The sequence below is a fragment of the Malaclemys terrapin genome, chromosome 22 (genome assembly GCF_027887155.1).
Source record: "Malaclemys terrapin pileata isolate rMalTer1 chromosome 22, rMalTer1.hap1, whole genome shotgun sequence".
NCBI lineage: Eukaryota > Metazoa > Chordata > Testudines > Emydidae > Malaclemys > Malaclemys terrapin.
This window is the reverse complement of record NC_071526.1, coordinates 5090446-5115314: the sequence shown is the minus strand read 5'-3', so window position 1 is coordinate 5115314 and position 24869 is coordinate 5090446. Positions and strand designations below refer to the sequence as shown.

The window sequence follows — 24869 nt, the reverse complement described above, 5'->3', positions numbered from 1 at the left end:
CTGAGCTGACCGTGCCATCAATCTCTCCAGTCTGAGTGTGTGAGCTCTGCTTCCTGCCACCCCAGTGACCCTCTCGGCCCTTTGCAACGTCTGGTCTCTGAACAGTCCCGATCCTGCCTCATCCCCCAGTAGGGTGACCAGATATCCCAATTTTATAGGGACAGTACCGATTTTGGGGGCTTTTTCTTATATAGGCTCCTATTACCCCCCACCCCCATCCCATTTTTTTACCCTTGCTATCTGGTCACCCTATCCCCCAGCCCGGCTGAGAATGTGGCGTGGAGAAATCTCGGGACCATCCATCCATAATGCCATTTGTCAGCTCCCAACACAATTTCCATGGCAACAATGCAAATGTGAAAGCATTCCATAATCATTAGGGAGCGGAGCTGAGCAGTATAAACAGTGACTGCAGTAGATTACATGCCTATTATGAACAGTCGCGGCTTCTGAGCACTGGTAATTATACCTAATTGTGCATTTAATTGTGTAATTGAAAACCCACATATAGAGTTCAGCCCGGGCTTCTTCCCTGCCCCTCTCCAAAGTACGGGGAAAGGCAACCGGGGCAGAGCCTGAAGCCACAGGGCAGTGGTGGGCCAGGGCCTCTTTGCAACTGTTCATGCCCCACAATCGTGCACTGGCTGTCACAGAAACCGCGCACGAACAAAAGCTTCCTGGGGACGTGAGAAGCAGGTGGTCTCCCCCCTCCTGATGCGTCAGCCATAACGACACTGCAGGCCCTCACCGTTTGCCTAGCTGCCCAGGGCCGGGGGCAGCTGACATTCCTCCAACCAGCTAGGTGTGGGGCGGGAGCATTGTCCAGCCCAGAGCTCGGACCAGCGGAGCCTGATGGAACCTGAATCAGGAGTGAACCGGGTGCAGTCAGGGGGATGTGATAGCAAGCCGGGGGGAGTTGAAGCAGGATCAGCCCCGCAGAGAGGGAGAGGGAGCCCGCAAGGGAAGACAGACTGAGATGTGTGGAGCGGATGCTGGCTGGCATTGCTGGCAGAGTGGAGAGGGCTGGGGATCCCAACAGGAGACACAGGCTGAGGTGGAGGCCAGGGCAGAGTCTGAAGTCAAGGCCTCAAAGGAGAGTCTGAAGTTGACAAAGTGGGAGACCCAGAGGGCAGTGGCAGGGTCTGAGTGCTGGGCCAGGGAGATCATTTTGGACAGCAGGCCAGGGGAGAGATGTGGGTAGCAGGGAGGGCAGAGAAGATTCACAGATGTCAGGCCAGAAGGGACTATGCGACCATCCAGTCTGCCCTCCGTATAGCCCAGGCCAGAGGGCTTCCCAGAGTTAACTGCTGTTCGAACAGGAGCAGCGCTTTAGAGAAACATCCAATTGTGATTTTAAAATTGTCGGTGATGGAGAATCCACCACGACCCTTGACAAGTTGTTCCAATGGTTAATTACCCTCACTAGAAAAATGCAACTTTTAGCTCTAGCCTGAATTTGTCTAGCTTCTACTTGCACTGGCTCAGGCGATGCTGTCCTCTGCCCGACTGAAGAGCCCATCACCAAATATTTGTTCCCCATGAAGGTACTTACAGACTGTGGTCAAGTCATCCCGAACCTTCTCTGTGTTCAGCTAACTAGCTGGAGCTCCTGGAGGCAGGTTTTCTAATCCTTTCATCCTTCCGTGGCTCTTCTCTGACCCCTCTCCCACTTATCACCACCCTTCTGGAGTCGTGGGCCCCAGAACTGGACACAGGATTTGAGCAGTGGTCACGCCAGAGCCAAATACAGAGATAAAATAACCTCCCTAGCCCTGTGTGTGATTCCCCGATTATACACCCACTGATTCATAGATTCATAGATTCATAGATTCTAGGACTGGAAGGGACCTCGAGAGGTCATCGAGTCCAGTCCCCTGCCCGCATGGCAGGACCAAATACTGCCTAGACCATCCCTAGTAGACATTTATCTAACCTACCCTTAAATATCTCCAGAGACGGAGATTCCACAACCTCCCTAGGCAATTTGTTCCAGTGTTTAACCACCCTGACAGTTAGGAACTTTTTCCTAATGTCCAATCTAGACCTCCCTTGCTGCAGTTTAAACCCATTGTTTCTGGTTCTATCCTTAGAGGCTAAGGTGAACAAGTTCTCTCCCTCCTCCTTATGACACCCTTTTATATACCTGAAAACTGCTATCATGTCCCCTCTCAGTCTTCTCTTTTCCAAACTAAACAAACCCAATTCTTTCAGCCTTCCTTCATAGGTCATGTTCTCAAGCCTTTAATCATTCTTGTTGCTCTTCTTTGGACCCTTTCCAGTTTCTCCACATCTTTTTTAAAATGCGGCGCCCAGAACTGGACACAATACTCCAGCTGAGGCCTAACCAGAGCAGAGTAGAGCGGAAGAATGACTTCTCGTGTCTTGCTCACAACACACCTGTTAACTGGTCGCATGAGTCCTTAGGAAAGGTGACAGCAATGGAAGCAGGAGGCACTTACAGACCGGGCAGGGGCAGGGGTGACCAGATGTCCCGATTTTATAGGGACAGTCCCGATTAATGGGTCTTTTTCTTATATAGGCTCCTATTACCCCCCACCCCCTGTCCCGATTTACACATTTGCTGTCTGGTCATCCTAGTCAGGAGAGAGGGGACTGGCTGGGTTATTATACGCGAGGGAGGAGGAAGTGATGAGGCTTCTCCCACCCAGTGACGTAGAGCACCTCTGTTCCATGATCCACCCCCGGAGTCCCCGCATGATCCTCCTACCAGCCCGGTGACAGCTCTGCCGGCCGAGTCCCAGTGCATCGTGTGCCAGACACGCTGCCTCTGCTGCCCGCTGTGCACACAAAAGCAGCAGCCCTCCCACGCCAGCCTCTGCCGGAGCAGTCCGGAGGCGCGGCCCATCTAATCCTCTCTCCTGCCCCCAGCCACCCAAGGGAATAAGGAATCAAGGAGGGAAGGCCGGGCCCACAGACTGTTCAGCATGCAGATCAGATGCTGGAATGGGGCCAAAGAGGCCTTCCCAATGGAGCGAGTTCATGAGCCGCAAGAGCTCCCCAAGCCCCGTCCCAGCCGGTGATTGACATGTGACACACTGGCATCGAGACGGGCTTGAGGGGCTGGCCAGGAGGGGGAGTGGCCTGGCTGGGGAGATTTCTTTCTGCCCAGCTAAAAAAGAAACAAAGACAAAGGAAACGCTGGATCCAAACAACACCAAGGGGCTGCCACAAACTGGCAAGGAAAGAGCACATCCCGCCTGCCTCCTCTCAGCCAGCTGCACCCACGGCATTCGCAGCAGCTACCCTGCAGGCCCTTATCAGGGACAAGCCTTGCATCTCGTGGGGCCATTTACCCCGGGCGTGGCCGGTGTGAAGCGCAGCCGGGCTGAGCTGCCCAGGAAGAACACTGTGCTTCGTGGCCCCCGGAAATCCCCACACCCTCCAGCCTGCGCTCCAGCGGTGCCTGTGCCGCACCAGGAATGGCACATCTCACTGCAGCCAGAATCTCCCCAGCGGGAGGCAGCAGATCCTAGAGTGCATTGGGCGCTGGCCAAGGAGTCCATAGACAGGGGGTCTATTTCCAGTTCCTGCCAGCTGACCGTGGGCACCTCTGTCTTCACTCCCTATTTAGAGTGTCATGTCTTTGGGGCAGGGAATGTCTCTCACTGTGTGTGTGTGTACAGCACCCTGCACAAAGGGGCCCGGATCACGATTGCAACCACTGATTGCTACGGTAATACAGTTAATAATAACGTATTTTACGGATTGGACTATTTGAGCACCTGCTAGATTAATAGACTGGCATTGGGAGGTCATTAGAGGGCTGCTTGTGTAGTTTTTTTTCTCCTCTGGTGGGACGGGGGGGATGGGAGCAGTGGCTGCAGTGAGTATCACTCAGACTGAGAGACAGCATGGCTTGCTGGTACCTGGAGTATTCTCAGGCTGCATCACCTGGCACAGCGGGCTGGGAGCGGTGTGCCCCTGGCCACGCTTCCTCATTAGCAACGAAGGTCTGATTAGCTCTATTCCGTTGGTCCAAATCATGGGCCCCATCTGCTCTCACACTAGTTTTACACCCATGGATCTCTGTTGACTCTGGTGGAGTTACCACTGATTTGCACTAGCGTGATCAGAATCAGGCCCTAAGGACAACCCTTGGGGGCCCTCACTTGTGGGTGGGTTCAAAAAAATACCAGCCGATTGTGGCTACAGTCTGCAGACCTTGCTGGTATCCATCTGAGCAGGAAGTAACTTGGCCCAAGCACCCTCCAGGGAATACTATGGGAATGTCCTACAGGAAATGGAACTGCTGCTCTGGACACAGCGATTGTATTGCACTCCTCCCTGTGGTGTCTGGCCCGAGGACTGCCCATTCTATCTGGTACTACAGCTAGCAATCTGGTCCTTGAATGCGCCTCGCGTGGCAAAGGAACTGATACTTCTAAAGCAAAAAAACCTGAGGCTGGGGACTGGCCTGAGTGACCCAGCCAGAATGGGGCAACAGCTTTCAAAATACTGCCCGATTTTAGACTTTTTCCAGGAACAACTGATAGAATTTCCCTGAGCTATTAGATCTACTAGCCAGACTGGTCAGATCACTGATCTATGCAGGAGCCCTGATTCTCGAATTTAGAGAAAGAAAAGTCCTATTCCTGATGTCCTCAGGGCTTCAGTGACTTCACTGGGAGTTTGGGGTGCACAAGGACAGCATCCCGCCTCCTGGTGATACTTCAGGAGATGATGAAAGCCCTCATCTCACATACTTGGCCAAGCACATGGGCAAGTGGAAAAGCACTTGGGACCATTGTGACCAGGACAGACCCGGAAGCATGAAATTCAATTCCGTTGCCTGAGCTGGCAGATCTGCCAATGATTGTAAAAGTTCATCATATGGTAACATTTCCCAGCCACGGTACTGGACTCAACAATATTCAATTCGGATATGAGAGGGAAAGCGATGGAACTCTTCCTAAACTCCACCCACAATCCCGAACTCCCATCCACAGTCCCCAGCTCCGCCCACAATTCCAGTCGGCCTGAAGGCCGATCAACAGTGTTGACATTCAGTCATCACCAGTAGGCTTTAGTCAACATACTCCATTGCCATGGCTAAGGAGCAACCACGCCCAGCAGAGCCATTATCTGTGTGAGCAGATGCATCAGGGCAGGCGGGGCAGGCTTTCTTTTCATTCACAAGGGCTAGCAACGTCTTCTTTTTTAATGTCAGTTTAAATTCTAAGGGCTGGTCTGATGAGCAACAAAGACCCAGGAAAACCTGCCCCCCTTGAGTGAATTCAGCATTGCAGCTGCATCGAGAAGTACTCCCACCTATCACTCATTTCATAGACCCCTTGTTCTTGAATAATTTTGGGCCAGCATCAAAACAACTTTTGATTTCATTACACTCCTCGTGATCTGAACTCTCTCGAGCCAGTCCCCTCCGGGCACATCTCCTCTCCAGCCCAAACAACTATTATGTATTTTACTCTTAACTGTCTGCTTTTTTGCCCTTCTGCCTTTTATTTAAAATTTCCCCCTACATGATAAAGCCTGGTACTTTTCACCTCTAGATCTCATAGTGATTTACAGAGGTGGGGGGGTGTCATTTGCTTCTCAGTGACAGGGAGAAAGGGAATGGACCTTTACCCAAGGTTACATACCAAGTGAGCGGCAGAGCTAGGCACACACCCAAGTCCTAACTCCAGCTGTTGTGCCACCTCCCCTGAATCACAGTGCCTCTCTGCCCTGGGTACCTGTTCAGCTTCGGTAAATAGCTTCATAACAGTTTTCAAAAGTGACTTCTCACTTGGGGTGCCTGTTTTTTCTGCATCCAACTTGAGAACCTGCAGCCTGCTTTTCAGAAGTACTAAGCATCCACAGCTCCCAGTGACTTCAACTGTGCAAGTCCCTTCACCTCTCTGGGCCTCAGTTTCCCCATCTGCAAAATAGGCCTAATGAACTTTGTAAAGTGCTTTGAGACGCCTGGATGGAAGGTGCTGTGTAGCAGATGTCGGGACTTCCCGTTGGCGGAGAGCTGGCTACACTGCAGCTGGGAGTTGTGATTCCCAGCCCAGGTAGACGGACTTGTGCTGCCTCAGAAGCAATTCTTTCTGTCAGACTCTCAGCTCAAATGTCCATGCCTAGTTCCCAGGGAGCAGCTGTACCCCAAGAACTGGCTCTTAGTAGAAGGAAGGCAGAGAACAAGCCCTCTTGCTGCTTGCAACAGCTCCACATGAAAAATCTACATGTCACAAAACTAATAACAATACAGCATTTCTTACAAGACTGTCCCCTGCCCCCATGCTGAAGGGAAAAAACTTGTAAGACTAGGTATGACAGTGCCACCTGGTGACATCTGCCATCACAGGCATCCGGGGACAAAGCGAGGCAATCACTTTCACAGCCTGGGTGAATGCTTCCAGGGCATGGCCTCACCCCCAGCACACAGCATCTCCTCATACAACCAGACAGACGCATGCATTGGGTCTCACCTGCCTCAGCCCCAATGCCTGCACTGACAAAACGCTGCGCTTTAGACCTCTGGTGATTAGTTAGATGGTTTAATCAAATGGAAAGTCCAATTCTCCCGTGTCATTTGGTAAGCGGAAAGTGAGCAAAACACTGTCAGGTAAAAACTCTCATCTAATTACAATAACAACAACACGTACGTTACCATAGCGATACCAAAATCAGTTACAGAGTAAGATTTAAATAATAGCAACAATGAGTCATAGAGTTTGAGACCCGCGGGCACCACCAGAACATCTCTCTGACCTCTTGTATATCACTGGCCCCCAGCACCAAACCCGACCCAATGAAACAAGGCAGGGGTTAAAACACTTTAGGGGAGGATTAATATCATACACAATAAAACCCAGGCTGGGGCAGCTAAGAGGGAATTCAGATGGGCCACATATTTCATTACTTAAAAAATGAAATGAACAAGCCACTCATCGTCCTCCGGTCACTCTTGAGTGTATTTTCAATCCCAGTTCCCCTCCTTTCACCTGCAAGCATTGATCACCACTGTGTCTATCTAGGTGCTCACAGAACCACCGCCTCTGAGCATCTCCTAAACATTAGCGAGCTGAGTCCCGCCACAGCCCCCGGGAGCTGACCTCTCAAATGTTTCGCGGGAAGTCACTTGTTCCCTGCCCAGCTCTGCACAAATCTAGCACCCCCTGGAAATTAGTGACATAAAAAATAAAGAGTCAAGGAGCTGGAGTTATGGACAGAGCTATCTATGAGGCAGGAAGGCATCCTGCAGCATCGTGAACTTCCTGCCTTTGTCACCACCCCGGGCAGGTTGAGAGGTAGGGTGGAACTGTTAGCCCCATTTTATACATGGAGAACGGAGGCCCAGAGCCAGGGTGTAGCATAGGATTTGCAGTCTGATGTTAGCATGTGCTAGCTAACACATGCCTTCAAAGTCTACACCAAACACACTGCCTTTAACCCAAGCTAAATGGGCAAAGGTAATGCACCCGAGAGGCAGCCACACCTTTAAATCTTAGCCAGGACAAGGCCAGAATGGGTAAGTGATTTGACCTTACTGACTCAGGAAGTCTGTGGCAGAGTCAAAAACTGAACTCAGCTCTCTGTTCAGAGCCTTATCCACAAGGCCAGCCAGCCAGCCAGCCAGCCATCCTCCCGCCTCTCCGGCTGCTGCCTCTTCCCCTTCGCCAGCTCGCTCTGTCTTTGTGAGCTCATACTTGGTGCTGGGGCACCCTGTGCATGGACGCTTCCTTCCCGAGGGGCTCGCACCCAAATCCTCAGCACATAGATCATTTCTGTCACCCCTTGCCATTGGTTTTGCTCCGCCCCCTTCAGCAGTGAGGGGAACAGCCGTCCAATCCATGATTAGTATTTATTACATGTATTACAGTAGCACCTAGCAGCCCGAGTCCTGGACTAGGACCCCATGGTGCTAGGCGCTGTACAAACAGTCCATCTTTTACTCTGGGCCAATCAGAGCAGCAGCATGATCGTAACATAATGAGGCGGTTTAGTTTCCCATGCCCCCTTGTGAACTGGGCACACTGAGGAGCGTCTCAGTAATGGGGGGCGAGGAGAGGAGATCTCGTTATCCTCCCTCCAACTCCACAGTCCTGCTTGGTTTCCTCCCTCTCCCCCTCTTGCTCAGGCTCTCTGTCGCCTCCACATTCCCATCACCCTTAGCCACAGGAGCTTTTTGCTTTCATCTCCATTCCCCCTTCTCTCGGGACCCTTTGATAACGAACAAACATGGTCAGATAATTAGCAACGAGGTCGGGCTCCCGCCAGCATCATGCGTGCGCTTGCCCCTCCCCCCTGCACTCTCGGGTCCGATCGAGTACAGCCCCGGCCTGAACCGCCAGAGCCAAAACCCAACAGACTGCCTTTTGCAAAACCAAACCCAGATGCGCTTTACCAACCACGTCACCAGTCCAGCTACCGGGCAGCAAAGCTCCCAGCACCTCCCATGACATTAATTAGCCTGTTTCCTATGGAAACTACAGCTGATTCCTGATCTGTGTGCTGAGAATCTGGGGCGCATACCTTACAGGGACCTTACCACAGCAAATAGCTCCTCACTGGGGCTGAGAAGACATTTCTCCCACAGGACATAGGGGTATTTCACCTTCCTCCAAAGCACTGTGTAAGGGCCAGCTGAGTGTATCCACACAATTCTATCTTAGGTGGAGGCTGGGCTCACAACAGGAGCTGGGCCAGAGAATGTCTCTACGGGCCAGAGGCCTCCAGCAATGGACCTTGGTGATGGCCATTGGTGGAATTCAGCCCTTCCCAACTCCTTCTCAGAGATCTTAAATCAACCACATTAAGGTCTCAACAGAGACCGTACAGTCAATAACTGTTACCCGCTGTCCTTAGCTCACCCCACTGTTCCTGAACGCTGCATCTCAGAAAGATCACTCCCTGTCCGGGGCCTTCCCCTGGGATCTGTTTTAAAACCATGTATCATCAAGGTATGTGACAACACCTTTCCAAACCATCCTGGTCCTGGTTAAAATATATACGATGGGTCTCTTAAATTACCCAATAAACAATAGAGGTTGGTTGAGAGCCTGTTTGGTCAGTGGGGTAAATCTCTACTGTAGGGCTCCTAAGGGATGGATGGGTTTGCACCTCAAACCATTGGGAGATACCTGGTTTCACTGCAGCAGCATTGGGACATGCTCTAAATACATCTACTGGAAACCTTGGCCCAAGTTTGGCCAGAATAAAGTTTTACTGTGCAGACATAGCCGGATCTTTTCCAACCCTAGGAGTTCAGATGGATTCCTTTCCCCCTCTAAAATGAATACCCTTTTCTCCCTTTAATGACCTAAAACAAACCCCAGCAATGCTCTTTTGGAGCCCTGGATGGGTGAAAAGGGGACTGATCCCAGCAAAGAGAAAATACCCAGGTGGGTTTTTTGTACCCTTGTCATAACCGCACACAGACATTCACGCCCAATTTTTATAATGAACATTCCCAAATGTAGGCAAATCAAAGATCAAGACGTTGCAGAACACAATGCCGCCAGGGAGGAAGTTTCATGGCCCGGGAAAGAAAAGGTGGTTTCTAATGGAAATGACAGAACTTTAGTGGAGCATCACTGGTAAGTTCCACTCTAATGAGAAATCCTTTTCTGGTTTACAGTGTGTCACAGAGCATTGCACACAATACCCAGGTAAGCCTCCCAGACAGTCACCAGCTATTAGACATCATTGTTACATGATTCACTTTCATGTTTTCCATAACCCACCATGAAGACATTGGCTTCCCCTTGGATTTTAAAATTCATTAACTACTTCAGTGTCTATTGCACAACCCCTTGGGATGAAAAACTAATAATGCAATAAGAATGCTAAGGTAACCTCACAGCATTGCTGTCATGGATATATATTTGCTACATTGCCTTTGTAAACAATGCTTTTTATTGACCAGACCTAATGCAAGCATGATATTAGACATCTTGTAAAATCCCCGCTGTGATCAACAGCAACGTTGCAGGCAGATTGGCCAAAATCTCTGGAATTTCCCCATTTTCCTAGCCCTGGGCAAGTCTCTATTAATCCCAGGATTGCCACGGAGGTGATCCAAATTCTAAGGTGTTTTTCTCCATCTGAGTTTCCCATCTGTCCAGGAAACTGCCTGGATAATTAATTATTACCTTCCTGAGTCTCCTTTCATCCGAAACCCGCCTGATAGCCCACATGCTTGCATCAGCTGGCCCCTGATACTGTACCACTGTCACCAGGCTGATTAAGATTGATCTGCGCACCGTGAAAAGCACGACACATAATTATTGCAAATATCAACAATCCTATTAAAATGAGATCTGTTTATTTGCTCTCTGGCTCTCTCCAGAACATGTGTGCCTCCCCAAACTACCTGCCACTCTGTGCAGTCAGATTGATCCCATCAGCAGGCAAGAGAGTTCACAAAGTATTAGTTTAAGTTTCGCTACTGTCATTTTCTTGGCATGTAAAAATAAGAGGTTCTGAACATGGAAGACCGGGACCCAAAGCCTCGGTGAAATGTAGGCAAAGGGGCCAGATTTCAGTTCCAAACAAAGATCCCACCTGCTCCAAACTGACTCCAGGGCACTGACCACACAATACAGAAAACTGCTTCAGAGGGGTTTCCATTTGCAGCTCCGGAGCGCCTTTGATTTGGGGTGAGGGAAGAGGGTCACATTTTGGGGGTCGTATGTAACCGTCCCTAGCCTGGCCTGACAGCAAGGTCACGTCCCAGACAGAGTGGTTAATAATGCGAGTGCACAGCTAGCCACAAAGCACAATAGAGCATGAGGAGCAGGCACAAACCCTTGTCTTACCAGCTGAAGGCAGCAGAATCCAACCAGCGTGCATCGCCCATTGCATTTCCCCATGGTTTCCTGGCTGGAGCCCGGTATTTTCCCCACACTGGATGAGCGCTGTCTTCCTCCAGCTTCAGCAATCCTCCCTTTGCCAATAAAAATACCCCTCAGAGAGCATCAGGAGGAAACCCGCAGCACGCCTTGGTCTCCAGCCCTCTGCCAGACCCGGGACTTTCTTCACAGCAGCCCTCCTGGCTTTTGCATGCTGCCAGGATAACCTAGAAGCAGGAGCGGTTCAGAAAGGGGCATTTTTGTCCCCCCCACCCCTTCCTTCTACAGCTCTGTCTGGACTTGCCACATTTCCAAGACGCAGGGACAACAGCGGATGATCAGATGTTGCCATCCATCTCCCAGGAGCTGCTCTGCGATGGCTGAGACAGGAGCGAGGTGGGGAGGGGGGACGGGGAAAACAGCTCCCTTTGCTTTGCACAATTTTGCATGGAAGATTGGCTTGGAGCTCTCAAGCCCCTTCTATTGTTCCCCCCCTCTCCCGCCACAAGCAGGATCTGTGCCCCTAGGGAGAGGGAAGGGCAAAAAAGCGAAGCGATCTTGGAAAAGGCAGGAGAGCCGGAGGAGGAAGCCAGGCTCAGAGCTGTATTAACAATCAAAGCTGGGGAAATAATACATTCAAGCCGCTTTCCCTCTAGGACCACGTGGCTCTGGCTTTTCTCAGGGCGTGGAGGGACCAGACCAGAGTTCTGCACTCTGCACCTGAATGGATTTTTGCTGCTTCTTCTTCATTCTGTGTAACAAAAGCTCTGCTTGCCTTGAACTTCAGCCCTGGCTGTAGCTGGGGGGCTGGGCTGCTAAAGAAATGCCTGGGCTGGATAGGAGGGTTTGTTTATTTGTTTTTCTCACTTTGTATTTTTAAGTGCAGATCCCCATTCACAGGATGAATCCTGGGTCCAGCTGGCGCAATTGGAAAGAAGGAGATTTTTTAAGACCCAACCTTTCCCAAAGCAGCCACTCTTTTTTGTGTGAGAGGCTTTCTGGGTGTCGCAAATCAGGTACTCAGAATCAGCAACTGATTTTTGAAAATGTAGCTATGAATGTCTCATTGAGAACCGGGCACAGTGAGATCAAAACCCTTCATTACTAAGAGAAGGCCTCAGTAGGGTGACCAGACAGCAAGTGTGAAAAACCGGGACAGAGGGTGGGGGGTAATAGGCGCCTATATAAGAAAAAGCCCCAAATATCAGGACTGTCCCTATAAAATCGGGACATCTGGTCACCCTAGGCCTCAGTCAGATCTCAAACTGGGGTAAAGCAGGAGCAACTCCCCTGAGGGCAATAGATTTATATTGGTGTAAACATGACGAGAAGTTTGCCCAGAGACTTTTAAAACTGCCTCAAACATCATCCAGAATGAAGGATTCTGCGGCCATACACCGAGAGACCTGGGGCAGGACTGTCTGGTCAGTTTCAGGAGCGGAATTTATGTGCTAAGGAGGTGCAGACCAAATAGATTGTTAGTGCTATGAGCAAATAATCACCATTGATATCGACCAGTATTGGTAGGTAAGAGAAATCCGGTTAGCCCTTTAAAAAGAAATCTACGGAAATCCCCCTGGAAAATCCTGTCAACTTTACTCCCTTTCCCAGTCATCAGCCCTGCATTTGTAAATTTCCTGCAGAGGAGACACAGAGCTCACAAAGGTCACTGAGCAACGGTTTGCAAAAAAATGCTCTTGATTTATTATTCTCCCCTCCCAGCCCTACAAATTGCAGCACCATGGTTGGGGGGGGCAGAAAAAACAAGCCCACCAGATCTGAGTTACGGGAGCCATGCAGTCAGGATGAATAAAACAGGGCACTCATTTGTCTGACACCCAATTCTGCTGTCATTTGTCCTGTTTAAAAGGAAAAGATTTAGGGGCAGCTGGGGAGGTTTGCAAAGGCAACTGTAGGGTTTAGGGGTGCGGGTCTTGCTGGGAGTCCATAGGACGGTGCTTCTAAATCCTTTTAGAAAACCCTCACTTAAACTTCATAGGGGATAAAGACACCAGAATAGCTGGTTTGGGTTTAATTCAGTTTTCTGCCCACCTCAAACCATTAGCTCCAGATTTTCAGAGGTTCCCCAACCAAGCCAAGGCCCCAATGCTACATGACTTGTGCTCTTGAGTAGCTTTACGCACCTGAGTTCACTGGGACTAAACTGATTCACGTGCCTCAGTGTTTGCAGGATGGGGGCCTAACATTTCACATGCAGGCTGGCAGGTGTAACACGAAGGCAGAGTGTGTGTCATGTTGCACTCTAGTGGCTGGTGTGTGAGAGGATAACAGCCTACTAATGCTACTGGCTAATGGAGTCACTCTGTTAGTTCAAGTGGTGATTGGTAAGGGCTGAGGTTCCCTGCTGACAACCCATGCAGGGAGCCATTACACACACACACACACAGACACGCAGGTTTTTGCCTGTGTATGGGAAGTGGTTTAGCAGCCCGCTCTGCATGCCCAAATGCAGTTTTCATGTAAAAGGCTCAGCTTCTGCATGTGAAAAAACTGGGCTACAAAAATACCATGAGGGCATCAACCTGAGAGCACTAAATTGCAGATGGCACGTGAGTGTGCTGGGCCGGGGGATGGGTTTAGTGGGCGAAAATGCTGCCTTTCCTCTCTGTTTCCTGTGGAATGGGAAGTGGAGAGGAAATCATTAGTTGTGAACAGATACGCTTTAAAAAAAATAGCAATAGCTTCTTTACACCAAGATTGAGTTTGTCCATTTCACAGTTGTTTTTTAACAAAATGTCTACAACCTGTCCTACTTCCAGGATCGATAAATCAGAGAAGCAATGGGCCAGATCCTCGGCTGGAGCCAGTGACGTTTTTCCGCTGACCCCCGTTGTAAATCCATGGAACTCCACTGAGGTCCACCAAAGGGTTAACACTGCACACCCTTACTCACGTGAGCAACCTCACTGGCCTCCGTGAAACTATTTGCATCAGCAAGGACTACTCAGAGGCTGAAGCACTTGTGGGGTCAGGCCCTAATGGACCGCTGACACACATACCAGTAAGACTATCCCTCTTCTTAGCAATCACCCAGCCACAGAGCCACTTTATCCCCATCCTGTCAACCTGCCTCCTCATTAAATGCCTGAAAGAGAGTAAATAGTATAGGTTTGTTTCTCCAACTCTTACTCAGGGGGAATAGCTGGAACTCATATCCAGATAGGCACAGTGCTACCTCGTGGATACAGCACTAGATTAGGATGCAGAAGACCTGGCACAGCCACTGGGTGGCCTTGGGCAAGTCACTTCACCCCTCCGTGCCTCAGTTTCCCCTTCTGTAAAATGGGGCTAGTGATACTGACCTCCTTTGTAAAGTGCTTTGAGATCTACTGATGAAAAGCACTAGGCATCATTATTATTACTCCCATGGATTTCAATAGGATGGGAGTAAGTACTATTTCATAGGTGGAAATTCACCCCCAGGCCGAGGACCATGGGACATAAATGGTACATAGGCTTCGCACTGGTCCTCTGCTTGGGGGTGAAAAAGGATTGAAGAGTTCATCCCCTTATACCTCGTCAGCGATTGCCAACCAGCCCTTCCCAACTCGCCCCATCTCCGGCACTGTAAGATTATGAAAGGTTCTGATCATCATCATGTAAAAGGCATCAAGATAAAATAATGGAAGTGATAAATGCAACACAATGGCACTGGGGTTTCTGGCCGGCTCTCAACCAGGTGGAGGGAGAGGGAAGTGTTGTGAGGAATCAATTTTAGATTAAAAAGGTCAATATACCATGTCAAGCCACTTAACTGGAAGGCAAGGAGATAACTTCATTTGTAAATGGGGGGGAAAGGGCTCCAGGTTTTGTTGCTCGTTTGGTTTCCAACCCCCAACCTCCTTCCAGAACATACGCATGTATATATGTTGAGAAGAAGAAAATGGATGACATGCAAATTATGGGGGAAATAATAGGAGGAAATTAAATCAGGGTCACATTATTCATTCATGGAGATGGGAAGAAGCTGTGAAGATAAGTGCTTTGATGTACACAAGACACATTGTTTGTGGAAAGCCATTCTTTTTTAATATCGCTGGCTTTTTCAAATGGTAATGTGTCGCACGGGAGATGACAGCATTGCTTTCAGCTGTCCGCTCATTAGGGGAACAGTCACGCACTGGCACCAAAGGAACCCTAGAATTTCAAGGCCCTCTCCTTTTGGGGTTTTAAAGCAGGTAACGGCGAACAAGAATGCTTCGTTTGCAGAACGCCTTGAGAATGTCTGATTCAGAAGGAATTAAATAAACCTAAAACCTTCGGACTGACTTTTTCGTTCGGGTTTCTAACAGGAATCTGCTTTACTTAGTTTCATTGATTCATTTCAGATTAAGGTAATGGGCATCTTGCATTTCAGCCTCAAGGATGTGGAGATGCTTCCCAAATCAGTGCACAGCAGAAGGGCAGCCACCTCTGGGGTGCAGCACAGAAGCTGTTTACCAGCTTACGGCAACCCTATATAAGAGTTTAGACATACACATTATCCCATAACCATGGGGAAATGTTTATGCTGGCAGTGGGTAACAACCCATATTAGACTTTAGCCAAGATCCCCAGGCTAACTGTGCACAAACTGTCTCTCTCCTGCTTTCTGTGCATTGTGACCTCACGGCACGGCCGTACAGCCAAACCAGCTGAGTAAGGGGCAAGAGAGGGGCTGATGGGGCCAGGGGCTGAGGACCCAGCTCCTGTAGAAGTTAATGGGAATTGGAGGTGTTCCGCACCTTGTAGGCTCAGGCACTTGATGCACAATCAGCCCATGGCTCAGCGATAACAGCGGCCAATGATACAGGGGGGAAAGGTGACCGTTCCATTAGGCCCTGGTCAAATCTTGTATCTCTAGAGCCCATTGCCTGGAAGGCCCAACAATGCGGCAGGAATGGGAACCGAGAGCTTTGCTCAGCGAGAGGCAGAACCCCAGGGTCCGAGTCCTAGTTCAACCAGCTCACTGTGGGACCTCAGGCAAGTCATTTAATCCAAGATTTAAAGTGGCCTGGGTCATACGGGATTGTGGACCTGGTCCAAAAGAATAGAGAGCTCTGAAGTGGGTCCGAGGCTGGGGTGGGGGCCTTTTAAGCTCACACTTTGTTACAAACAAATGCTATTCCATCCCCATGGCAACGACAAACCCAGCACTACTTGGAGAGCACAACAAACCCAGGTGTCCCTGCTCTGTGCCTCAGTTTCCCCATCTCTAAAATGGGAATACCAGTACCAGTGCCCTGACTCGCAGGGAGGGCAGTGAAGTTGCTACATCTTTGTCATTATTATAATTATTTATTATATGTATTACTGTTCTATGTTCTTAGACCAGAACTCCATTGTGCTAGGCGCTGTACAAATACAGCCCAAGAGCTGGTCCCTGTCCAAGGAGCCAACAATATAAGTATGGGGAGTGCTATAGGAGGGCTAGGGTTGTTATTACAAAGGACAAAATAACAGGGCAGTAGTTTTAATGATGGCAGCTTCTAAATACCCCAAACTCAGTGCGAATGCACCTGAGGACTGAGAAATGGAGACTGCCCGAGAAGGAACCGCCTGTTAGCCCACAGGACATTTGTCTTGCCACCCGCTAATCCTAGCATCTATTTATATTCCCCTCGTTCATTTCTCTTAACTGCTTATAGGATAACTAGTTACGCTTGTGTATGCAGGCAAAAGGCAGCGGCTCTGTGGCCTTATTTCAAAGTCCCTTCTCCATGAAACAGGCTTATCGCTTTGCTCCATTGCTTTCCATTTCGAAGGCAAATACGTTCCCTGGATTCAATCTCTTTCGCTGGTTAAACAGTGTGTGTAGCTGAGCCTGTCTCACAGATGAAAGAAACGGAGATGAATTCTTCCCTGAACGAACCTGGGGGTGGATGTGATGCAGTGAAGCCCAAGAATAGCATCCCAGTCTGAGATCCTCCCAACACACACACACACACACACACACACACACACGTTTACACATGAAAGCGGAGGACACTCTCCTGTCTTTCTCTGGCATCTTCTGCCCTGTGGCCAGGTGACCCCTTAGTTCTGATCCCTGCCAGAGTGTAGGAAGGGTAAAGCCCACGCTGCTTTGATGGGGAAGACTGGCTGTTAGTTTGTTTTCCTTTCTCAGGCGCTGGAGACGGGACCGATGAAACGTTCCACATCTCAGGAAGGGCATTGCTCGGCCTACGGTTTGGCTCACATCCTGAGCACTGCGAGCTGCGCTGTACAGTAGCTTTAGTGACCTCTGGTGATTGAAAAGGAGAAGTTTACCCACAGGGTGAGCCTCAATTTTGCTGATGCTCTGATCCGGTACCTGGCCACGTCGCGACGCAGACCTGGAGAGGAGTCCTAGCACACCCAAGGAGGAGGAGCAGTGATGAATGTGCAGCCTTGGGCGGGGAGTGGATTTGAAAGGTGAACTTCAAAGCTTTAATTTAAAAAAAAAAATTGCTTTCAGATCCCACATCAGGGAGAGAATGAAAGAATCAGACATTGGAGATGAAAGCAGCCTCTGGTCACATCCAGCCCAGCCCCTGCCAGAGCAGGACTGCCCCCTACGGCAGGCGGACGCAGACTGTGTGGCTCACTTCTGAAGAGCGAGACTCTGAGCACCTCCCCTCCCATTCCCAGCCACAAATGCAGCGATTGCCTCCATGGAGAAGTAAAGTGGGGGACGCCTGGAATTGTATTTTTAGCAGCTGGGAACCAGGAGGAGGAGCCAGCTGTCTGCGACCCGCCACAGGCACTCCCTGGGTACAACTACCCATCCTTTCACTGCAGCCTGAGCCACCCGAGTTTTAAAGGTCTCAAGGAACGGGATCCCCACCTCTTCCCCAGCAGCCTCCTCACGGATCTCGCTCGGCACCATTAAACATAACTCTTCCTTCCCACGCGCCATTGCTCCTCAGTGCAGCCCCTGGCACTGGCCTAGACAATGTCTCTCCCGCCTCGGATCCTGTGCAAACGGCTTAGCTGCCTCTTTGCCAAACCATCCGTATTTCGCTCTTTTAAAGCCTGATCTGGTCAAGTCAACGGCCAAACTCACTGATTTCAAGGATGTGAGCTCAGGCTCCAAATCTTCCTCATAAATCAGCCCCTCCAGGTGCCTGGTCGTTTTTCTGAACTTCTGTGATCTCTCTCCAGTTTGTCGGGATCTCCCTGGTAGTGACGTGCCTAGAAAGGACTACGGGATTCCAAGGGCCAGATCCTCAGCTTGAGTAAGTCAGCACTTCTCCTTTGACTTCAGAGGAGCTACACTGATTTATACCAGCTGGGGTGGGATCCCAGGTATGTAGACGTTGAAATGACATGCACTGAACATGCAGAGGGCCAGCCCAAAGCCTCCCCCACCCCAAAAGTGCCACTGAATTCCTCCGATGGCCTTCAACATAGGGAGGAATTTATCCTCATGTTATAACTCAAATCTCTGGAGATCAGTTCCTCCTTCATTTATCTGCCAGGATCCTAGTTCCAGGAGTTGTGTTTCCCTGACAGCCGCTGATGACATCACGAACACATAGCATAGCGTATTTGTGATGTCATCACCTGTTTCAGAGGGATCAGAGAACCCTGAACTCAGGTCCCGGTGGGTCACGGAGCCGGGAACACATTTTCAGATCAGTTTACAGATGTCTTTTACATCTGCCTATTTAGAGCCCCACCCTGCTCCCATTGGAGTCAACAGCAAAATGCCCCCAGATCTTTTGGCCAAGCCCCTTCCCCAGTCTGTCCTTCCCGTCCTCTGTGCATCAGCAGACAGGGAATCTCTCAGGAGCCGAGTCCTGCACCTTTGCCAGAACTCTGCACCACTCAGCCCTGGCCCCAGTTACACATGCCCCTGCCCTCACCCGCAGTCTGCTGATTTCAGGGTGTGCCCGGACAGCTGTGCTTGTAAAGCAGGCCTAGAGAAGGTCCATGTTCTCAGCTCAGCAGACTCTGTGGGGGGGAAAAGCATCGATCTGGGACTCCCAGCCTGGGTGGCTCTCTAGAGCATGCTCACTCTTTGGGCCTGCTAGAATAAGGGAAGGTCTGACTGGAAAGGACCCCCCTTTTGGCATGGCTTGTGATTAGGGCAGTGCCTCGGCCACTCACCCAATACCAGGTCATGGGAACCCAGCTCAGAGCCCCGGAGAGAGTTTTACATGTGACTGTGGGAGCACACATTCAACTCCCATGCCACGTACTCTCCGTCTCCACTGCCCATACTGACACTCCCACACCCTCTCTCTCTCTCTCCCCTTTTTCATAGGCTTGCATTTTGGACTCAGGCATTGCTGCTCTGACCGGTCAGCAGCAAACTGGATATCAGGACTCCTGGGTTCTTTTCCTGTCACTGACTCACTGTGTGACCTCAGTCATACACCAAGACCAACATTTTCAAAAGCAGCAGCTGAGTTTGGGTGGCCTGATGGGGATCCCCAGGGGATGTGATTTTAGGAGATGCTGAGCAACCCCCCCTACAGCGGAAATCCAGGGAGACTGTGGACACTCAGCATCTCTGAAAATGGGGGGGGGGGGCACCCAGAGTCAAGGCACTCAGAGCAGTGGAAACGATGTCTGTTCTGTTCACAGCACACGCTCAGGTTGCCGCCTGTGAGGCAAATGAGTGGAGGAGAGCAAGTGTGATGCAAGTTTTTAAAACTTAAAGAACTATAGAAATTGGAGATGAAAGTAGCCTCTAGTCACATCCAGCCCTTTTAAAAAGGTCTCCAGAGGTGATCCCAGCAATTACAGGCTGGTAAGCCTGACTTCAGTACCGGGCAAACTGGTTGAAACTATAGTAAAGAACAAAATTGTCAGACACATATATGACCTGTGACAAAGTTCCTCCTCTATCTTGGTGGGTCCTGCGCTTATTGGCAGATTTTCTTGCCTCAGAGATTCACCATGTGGGTTGGAGAACAGCCCAGAGACCTTCCCCTCTGGAAGAACCCACAGTCCAGGTCAATTGGGAGGTTTTGGGGGGAACCCAGGCCAGCCCTCTACTCCAGGTTCCAGCCCAGGGCCCTGTGGACTGCAGCTGTCTATAGTGCCTCCTGTAACAGCTGCATGACAGCTACAACTCCCTGGGCTACTTCCCCATGGCCTCCTCCAAACACCTTCCTTAGTCTCAGCACAGGACCTTCCTCCTGGTGTCTGATCACGCTTGTGCTCCTCAGTCCTCCAGCAGCACACCCTCTCAGTTCTTTGCACCTCTTGCTCCCAGCTCCTCACACTCACACCACAAACTGAAGTGAGCTCCTTTTAAAACTCAGATGCCCTGATTAGCCTGCCTTAATTGATTCTAGCAGCTTCTTCTTAATTGGCTCCAGGTGTCCTAATTAGCCTGCCTGCCTTAACTGGTTCTAGCAGGTTCCTGATTACTCTAGTGCAGCCAATGCTCTGGTCACTCAGGGAACAGAAAACTACTCATCCAGTGACCAGTATATTTGCCCTCTACCAGACTCCTGTACCCCACTGGTCTGGGTCTGTCACAGACCATAATTTCTTGGGGAAGAGTCAACATGGTTTTTGTAAAGGAAAATCATGCCTCACCAATCTACTAGAATTCTTTGAGGGGTTCAACAAGCATGTGGACACGGGGGATCCAGTGGATATAGTGTATTTCGATTCCCTCACCAAAGGCTCTTAAGCAAAGTAAGGTGTCACGGGATAAAAGGGAAGGTGCTCTCATGGATTGGTAACTGGTTAAAAGATAGGAAACACAGGGTAGGAAAAAATGGTCAGTTTTCAGAATGGAGAGAGGTAAATAGTGGTGTCCCCCCAGGGGTCTGTACTGGGAACACTCCTATTGAACATATTCATAAACGATCTGGAAAAAGGCATAAACAGTGAGGTGGCAAAATTTGCAGATGATACAAGATTACTCAAGATAGTTAAGTCACAGGCAGAGTGCGAAGAGCTATAAAAGGATCTCTCAAAACTGTGTGACTGGGTAACAAAAGGGCAGATGAAATTCAATGCGAAATAATGCACATTGGAAAACATAATCCCAACTATACATATAAAATGATGGGGTCTAAATTAGCTGTTAACACTCAAGAAAGGGATCTTGGAGTCATTGTGGATAGTTCTCTGAAAACATCCACTCAATGTGCAGTGGCTGTCAAAAAAGTGAACAGAATGTTGGGAATCATTAAGAAAGGGATAGATAATAAGACAGAAAATATCATATTGCCTCTATATAAATCCATGGTACGCCCACATCTTGAATACTGCATGCAGATGTGATCGACCCATCTCAAAAAGATATATTGGAATTGGAAAAGGTTCAAAAAAGGGCTACAAAAATTATTACGGGTATGGAACGGCTTCCATATGAGGAGAGATTAATAAAACTGGGACTTTTCAGCTTGGAAAAGGGATGACTAAGGGGATATGATAGAGGTCTAGAAAATCATGACTAGTGTAGAGAAAGTAGATAAGGAAGTATTAATTACTCCTCATAACACAAGAACTAGGGGACAACAAACGAAATGAATAGGCAGCAGGTTTAAAACAAACAAAAGGAAGTATTTCCTCACACAATGCACAGTCACCCTGTGGAACTCTTTGCCAGAGGCTGTCGTGAAGGCCAAGACTATAACAGGGTTCAAAAAAGAACTATATAAATTCATGGATGATAGGTCCATCAATGGCTATTAGCCAGGATGGGCAGGGATGATGACCCTAGGCTCTGTTTGCCAGATGCTGGGAATGGGAGACAGGGATGGATCACGTGGTGATTATCTGTCCTGTTCATTCCCTCTGGGGCACCTGGCACTGGCCAGTGTCAGAAGACAGGACACTGGGCTAGATGGACCTTTGGTCTGAAGCAGTATGCCCATTCTTATGTCCAAAAAACCCAGGCATCTGGGATAATCCTGAGCCCATAAAGCTGGACAGCTTGCCATGTGCACTAGCACCCTGACAGATTTTCCAGGACAGCTACGTCAACACAGGTTGGTCCTGGGAAAACCCTGGACAGGTGGCAATCCTAATACACACAGAGAAGTTAAATGAAAACATCAACTATTCTTGATGCAATGTTGCAACGTAGCATGACTTCATTTCAGAGAATTCCAGATGATAACACACAAGAACCCAAATACAGAGAGAGACAAAGCAGGCTGCTCCTTAGAGCAGTGAGGCACAACTTAACCTGTTCCCTTCTGCTGCTAGACTCAGATTAGATGCTTCCCTGCAGAGACCCCGGCCTGCAAGCAGGACTAGGAACCCCTCTCCCACCCCCTTTAAAGTGATAGCTTGCAATTCCAACACAGTCCTCGGTATACCACATTGGCCTTAACCTCTCTGAACCTGAGTGTTGCTCTCTGTACAATGGGAATAACGATACTACTTTGCTGTCCCTCCCAAGGAGGTTGTGAGGCTTTGACACACAGTTATAAGGTGCCCATTCTCCCAGTCTCTGCATATTTTGTATCTTGTGCAGCACCCGGCATATTGGGAGGTGGGTTAATACATAACCATTAATCTGGCTGATTGTGGCAAAGGACTGGGGTCTAAGGCATGATACAGGAAAGCGGGCTCTTCAGCTGAGTCACCATAGGTTGGTGTGTCCTCAACAATAGAGCGGGGAGATCTCACCTCTACCCCCCACCTTCCTATGTTTCTCCCTGATCAAAATTTTTCCAAACATCCAACTTTTTTTTTTTTTGGACAGAAAAAGGCTTTTTTGACTAAATTGACACTAAAAATGTCCATTTTCAGTTGCAGAAAGGGAGGGGGGATGATTTGGGGATGTTTTGTTAAATGAAAATCTGAAAAACATCAAAGAAAAATATTGACAAAAACAAACAAAGGTTGATCTCGATCCGAATTTTTTGCAGGAGAAATCCTTTCCCAACCTGCTCCGCCCACGAGCATCACTGCCATCTCTAGCCAGATGCTCTCAGCCATGCCCCTGGTTTGGACAGGGCTTGGGAAAGCAGAACAGGAAAAGCCCGGAGAAGACCGAGAGAGACAGGCTTGAGCTTGCGGTCCCAAAGTCCTGAACCTCCTTGAGCAGTCAGAGCCCTGCTGAGGCCAGCGTGAGAGAGTCCACGTGGCAGGGCGATCCCCCAGCACCGCTCTGTGAGCTCTTCCGGCAAGGAAAGAAGAGGACCAGTGGCACACAACTCTACCCACTCCTGCCAGACCTCATGGGCAAGTCATCAAGCCTGCCTGGTCGATGGTATTGACGGGTCTGAATGGAACAGTCTGGACCCCGACCTTTGTCCATGGGTAAGGGTGAGAGATTGTTCACCAAAGAGGCTGGTGCAGTCTCTGCGTCACACCCAGGCCCAGCAGCAGATCGAGGTCTCCAGATGGCATCAGAGCTGTTTCATCTCAACCTTCTCAAGCATGTTCTCCACGGAGAATCAACTGGGGACTGGGCAGTAACTGGCTAGTGACAGAAGATGGCTTTCCTTCATCGTGGAGGCTTGAGTTCTCCGTCAGAGAGATGCCAACAATTTCTGCCATTAATAGCTCCCAAGCCATCCCCGCTGGCTTCCCCGACCTCACTGCGGGATGACAAGACATAGCAACCACTGGGCAGAATCAGGGAGAAGATCACAGGGCCAGACTACAAGGGCTCAACTCTGTAAAACCTTCCTCACTCTACTAAAGGAAGGCCAGACTGGCCATCGAGAGGTAACTTCTGCACCCGGTGCCCAGCCTGGGTTGGGTGCTGGGCAGATGGAAGGGTGGCATGCGGGAAGGATAAGCCTTTCAGTGGTTGTGGATCTGTCTCTGCTTGGCTCCAGGTCAGTGGCTTTCCCAGTCGTGCTCACACCTGCCAGTTGGCTGCATGCAGAGCTCTGCATTGCGCGTGGGCTGCTCTGCAGGGACCCCCAGATCCTGCCCCCTAAGCACTAGTCCCCCTGCCTGAGGATCCTCCGTGCTTACAAGGTCCCTGAAAGGACACGAACCAAATCCCCATCTATAACTCACTGCAGCAGAAGCCGTCACCTTCCTGCTCTCGGGTCTTAATATACCATCTCCCCATGACCCCTAGCAACATTAACAGTCGTGTCCCCAAATCCTGCCCCGGCCCCTCAAATCCAGCATCCCGGGGTCACTGGTGGCTACCCCTTCCCCCCCAGCTGCTAGGTGGCCCATAATGCTGCCAGCAGCCAGCCACAGGGAAATCCTGCACTCAGCAGGGCGGATGCCTGTTCTTAGAGGGAGGAACTTGATCGGAAAGACAATAGCCAAGTGGTGGTTAGTAGCTGGGATGGAGCATTTGAGTAACACGGGAGGTAATTCACGGCATTAAATGGCCTATCAGAACAAGATGAACTGTTGGCTCATTTATTGGCAAACCAATCTGTGACGGGAAACCAGGCTTTTGGGTTACGGTGACGGCAAACAAATACTTATTCCGATCCATTATGCAGATTAGCCCAGAATAACCATTTGCAAAGCATCCTGCCACTTCACTGCAAGCAGAAAACAAAAGCAATTGAAACAGTCGAGTAATTCCAGGATCCTGCCACTGCCTGCAATTCTTCGAGCAGCTTGTGAGAGGGGATTTCTCTGCGGCGCTGCCACAGATGCCGGCGGGAGCAATACGCGGCAGCATCTTAATGGAGATGACTCTCGGAACACAGGGGTGGCGGGTGTATTTACAACCAGTGTCCACCATCCTGCCTCACGCTGAGTAGCGCCTTGCTGCACAAACCGGCTCAGTGCCTCCGATTGACTACCTATGTCCCGCAAGCGCGTTTAACCCACGCGGCGCCAGACTGACTCCATCTTCCTCTAGCAGCTAGGCTGCTACAGAGATGTATGAGTCCGTCCGCACAAGCAGTAGAGGCTGGTGCCGTCAGAGTCCCAGGTTTCAAGCCCCCAGTGCCATTGTTTCCGACGCCTCTGCTTTCTAGCGGAATGGAGCAGGTCAGAGAATTCGCCGGCTGTGTTGCTGAATCAGGCAGTACATGCTAATGGGCCTCTGGCCGCAGTGATGATAGAGCGATACAGCAGGGCCCCGGCAGAGAATGGGTTAATGAGGTCCTGCACAACGCTTTACCTGTCCAGCACAAATCCAGCTTTTAGGCAAGGTTCCTGCTA

The 24869-nt window shown here is 49.9% G+C and overlaps 1 protein-coding gene across 1 annotated transcript in view; it reads right to left on the bottom strand.

Moving 5' to 3' along the window:
* NKAIN1 (sodium/potassium transporting ATPase interacting 1) overlaps positions 1-11404 on the bottom strand; it is a 205078-nt gene extending 193674 nt beyond the window's left edge. The window contains exon 1 of the mRNA XM_054011940.1: positions 10785-11404. Within this exon, the coding sequence (XP_053867915.1) occupies positions 10785-10838 (54 nt within the window). The 5' untranslated portion in view covers positions 10839-11404. The remainder of the gene's footprint in view (positions 1-10784) is intronic.
* Between the last annotated feature and the right edge of the window lie 13465 nt (positions 11405-24869).